Source organism: Limulus polyphemus, unplaced genomic scaffold, assembly GCF_000517525.1.
Source record: "Limulus polyphemus unplaced genomic scaffold, Limulus_polyphemus-2.1.2 Scaffold2675, whole genome shotgun sequence".
NCBI lineage: Eukaryota > Metazoa > Arthropoda > Merostomata > Xiphosura > Limulidae > Limulus > Limulus polyphemus.
Genome location: NW_013668285.1, coordinates 120789 through 123927, shown reverse-complemented (window position 1 = coordinate 123927; position 3139 = coordinate 120789). Strand labels below are relative to the sequence as shown.

Below are 3139 nucleotides of genomic sequence, written 5' to 3'. Positions count from 1 at the left end.
ATAATAATTGTTGAAATAGAAGTTAAGTGCTTTACATTGTAAATGTAAGGTATAATAATTGTTGAAATAGAAGTTAAGTGCTTTACATTGTAAATGTAATGTATAATAATTGTTGAAATAGAAGTTAAGTGCTTTACATTGTAAATGTAATGTATAATAATTGTTGAAATAGAAGTTAAGTGCTTTACATTGTAAATGTAAGGTATAATAATTGTTGAAATAGAAGTTAAGTGCTTTACATTGTAAATGTAATGTATAATAATTGTTGAAATAGAAGTTAAGTGCTTTACATTGTAAATGTAATGTATAATAATTGTTGAAATAGAAGTTAAGTGCTTTACATTGTAATTGTAATGTATAATAATTGTTGAAATAGAAGTTAAGTGCTTTACATTGTAAATGTAATGTATAATAATTGTTGAAATAGAAGTTAAGTGCTTTACATTGTAAATGTAATGTATAATAATTGTTGAAATAGAAGATAAGTGCTTTACATTGTAAATGTAATGTATAATAATTGTTGAAATAGAAGTTAAGTGCTTGACATTGTAAATGTAATGTATAATAATTGTTGAAATAGAAGTTAAGTGCTTTACATTGTAAATGTAATGTATAATAATTGTTGAAATAGAAGTTAAGTTCTTTACATTGTAAATGTAATGTATAATAATTGTTGAAATAGAAGTTAAGTGCTTTACATTGTAAATTTCGATTATTTTATAGTATGATTTCTGTTTAAGTGACGTACGCTCTGCCCTTTACGAGTATCGAAACCCAAATTTTACCGTTATAAGTCCAGTGACTTACCACGGAACTATCTGACATAACAGATGGTAACTCCAAACGAATAATAGTCGATATAATCCAAAATTTAACCTGTCCGATGTTTAGCCATTACGACTTAATCAGTCCAACATTTCGTCACTGCGATTCAACCAAGCCAGCGTTTCGCCATTGCAGTTTAATTAGTTCAACGTTTCTCCATTACTGTTTAATCAGTTCTGAATTTCTTCATTATACTGTATCAATCCATCGTTTCATCATTACGCTTACTCTGTCTAACGTTTCGTCATTACAGTTTAATCGAGATTAAATTCCTAGTTTGACTGTAGCACAAGTGGGATCAGTTTATGTGTATGTTGGTGTATTGACAAGTATGTTTAACTTTAACGAAATCGCATTGGCGAAACGCTGGTCTTAGTAAACGAATTTGTTATCCCGAGTTGGCGGCCATGTTTTTGCTACTTTAGTACTCGCTATAATCTATAATATTTATTTTTTGTTTTAAAATTTCGTAAACTCTTATATAATAGCCACAAAGATGTAATTTTTTTCTAATCTAAAATCAAAAGTTACACTTAAGTTTAAAATTTAAGCACTACGTCACCCCCAGGATTATCAACTCCAGATATTTGACAGTTTTCTTTCCCCGTGTTATATATTAACTATATTTCAATAAATCGTGTAGAATTATCCGACAATAACTGTTGTTACTAAAGGATTAAATTATTTTCTTATTGAAATAATGTTCTTCCATTACCTTGCAGATTTCCTATGTGCTCTTTGGTTTGCTTTTCCTGGTGGTGGCTGCAAAAGAACGGTCTCATACCTCTAAAACTGCCGATCTGAAGGCTGAGGCATCAGGCTACGGAGGAGTTGGTGGTGGATATGGAGGAATAAGAGATGGGTTCGGTGGAGTTGGTGGTGGATATGGAGGAATAAGAGATGGGTTTGGTAGAGTTGGTGGTGGATACGGAGGAATAAGAGATGGGTTCGGTGGAATTGGTAGTAGACTTGGTGGCAGTTTCGGTGGAATTGGTGGTGGGTATAGTCAGATTGGTGGTGGAGTTGGTGGTGGATATGGTCAGATTGGTGGTGGATATGGTAGACTTGGTCGAGGATTCGGTGCAGTTGGTGGTGGTGGTGGATATGGTCAGATTGGTAGTGGAGTTGGTGGTGGATATGGTCAGATTGGTAGAGGAGTTGGTGGTGGATATGGTCAGATTGGTCGAGGATTCGGTGGGTTTGGAGGCTTTCCTGTTGTATATATTCTTGCCATCCCTGTCACTTTCGATGGAGGAAGAGGTGGACTGAGAGGTTTTGGTGGCAGTTTTAATGATTGGAGACTGGGTGGTGGATCTTTTGGCGGACTGGGTGGTGGATCTGTTGGAAGACTTGGTGGAACCAAAGGAGGCAATTGGTAGAAAACCTTGGTAAGTTCACAAATGTTCATAATTTTATTGCTTAAAGTAGTTTCTTGTGTGGAACATTTAATGGTTAAGGCGTGAATGTGGTCATTTCCATTATTTTGTACTTATTTGTTTGTATCACACTGTTCATAATAGTATTTGCGATATAAAACTTACATATAATAGTGTAACTTTATATCTTTTCTGTTTTTTTTTTCTTCGTTTTTTTTTTTCAGAATAGATTTTGTCGCCCTCTTCTGGATGGAAAGAGATCAACTTATTTACTTTACGTGTAACGCCTGATGTTGAGGGACCAGGAAAAAAAACGAAGGGCATGCCAAATCTATGAAAATTTGTTTTACGAAGAAATATCGCTTTAAATATATATACATATATACTCTTTTTTCCTGAAAAATATTCTTATGTATCTATACCGAATTATAGTTCTAAGTTTCGGATTTAAAACTGTTTTTGGCTGTTCTGTCAATTGACAAAAAAGGAAGAAACAGTGCTTGAGAACTACATACAAATATAAAAGAAGCTTGAAACACAAAGTTTTCTATCAGCACATGACATCATGTTGATTGTATTCAATGGCTATAAAGAAGTATCATGGTCATGATCATCCTAAATATATATCGACAAAACGTTGTGTTTTATCTTGGTTTAGTATTTTTTTTAATTAATGGGATGTCTCTAAAATGTCAAGTAATGTCTACACAAAATGTAATAAAACACTACAAATATGATAACATGCAAGCAATGTCTACACAAAATGTAATAAAACAATACAAATATGATAAAATGTCAAGCAATGTCTACACAAAATGTAATAAAACAATACAAAATATGATAAAATGTCAAATAATGTCTACACAAAATGTAATAAAACAATATTAATATGATAAAATATCAAGCAATGTCTACACAAAATGTAATAAAACAATATT

The 3139-nt window shown here is 32.3% G+C and overlaps 1 protein-coding gene across 1 annotated transcript in view; it reads left to right on the top strand.

Moving 5' to 3' along the window:
* Nucleotides 1-3139, top strand: part of LOC106467602 (glycine-rich cell wall structural protein-like) — a 46270-nt gene that overhangs the window by 17364 nt on the left and 25767 nt on the right. Inside the window, exon 2 of the mRNA XM_022395810.1 lies at nt 1548-2193. Within this exon, the coding sequence (XP_022251518.1) occupies nt 1548-2193 (646 nt within the window). The remainder of the gene's footprint in view (nt 1-1547; nt 2194-3139) is intronic.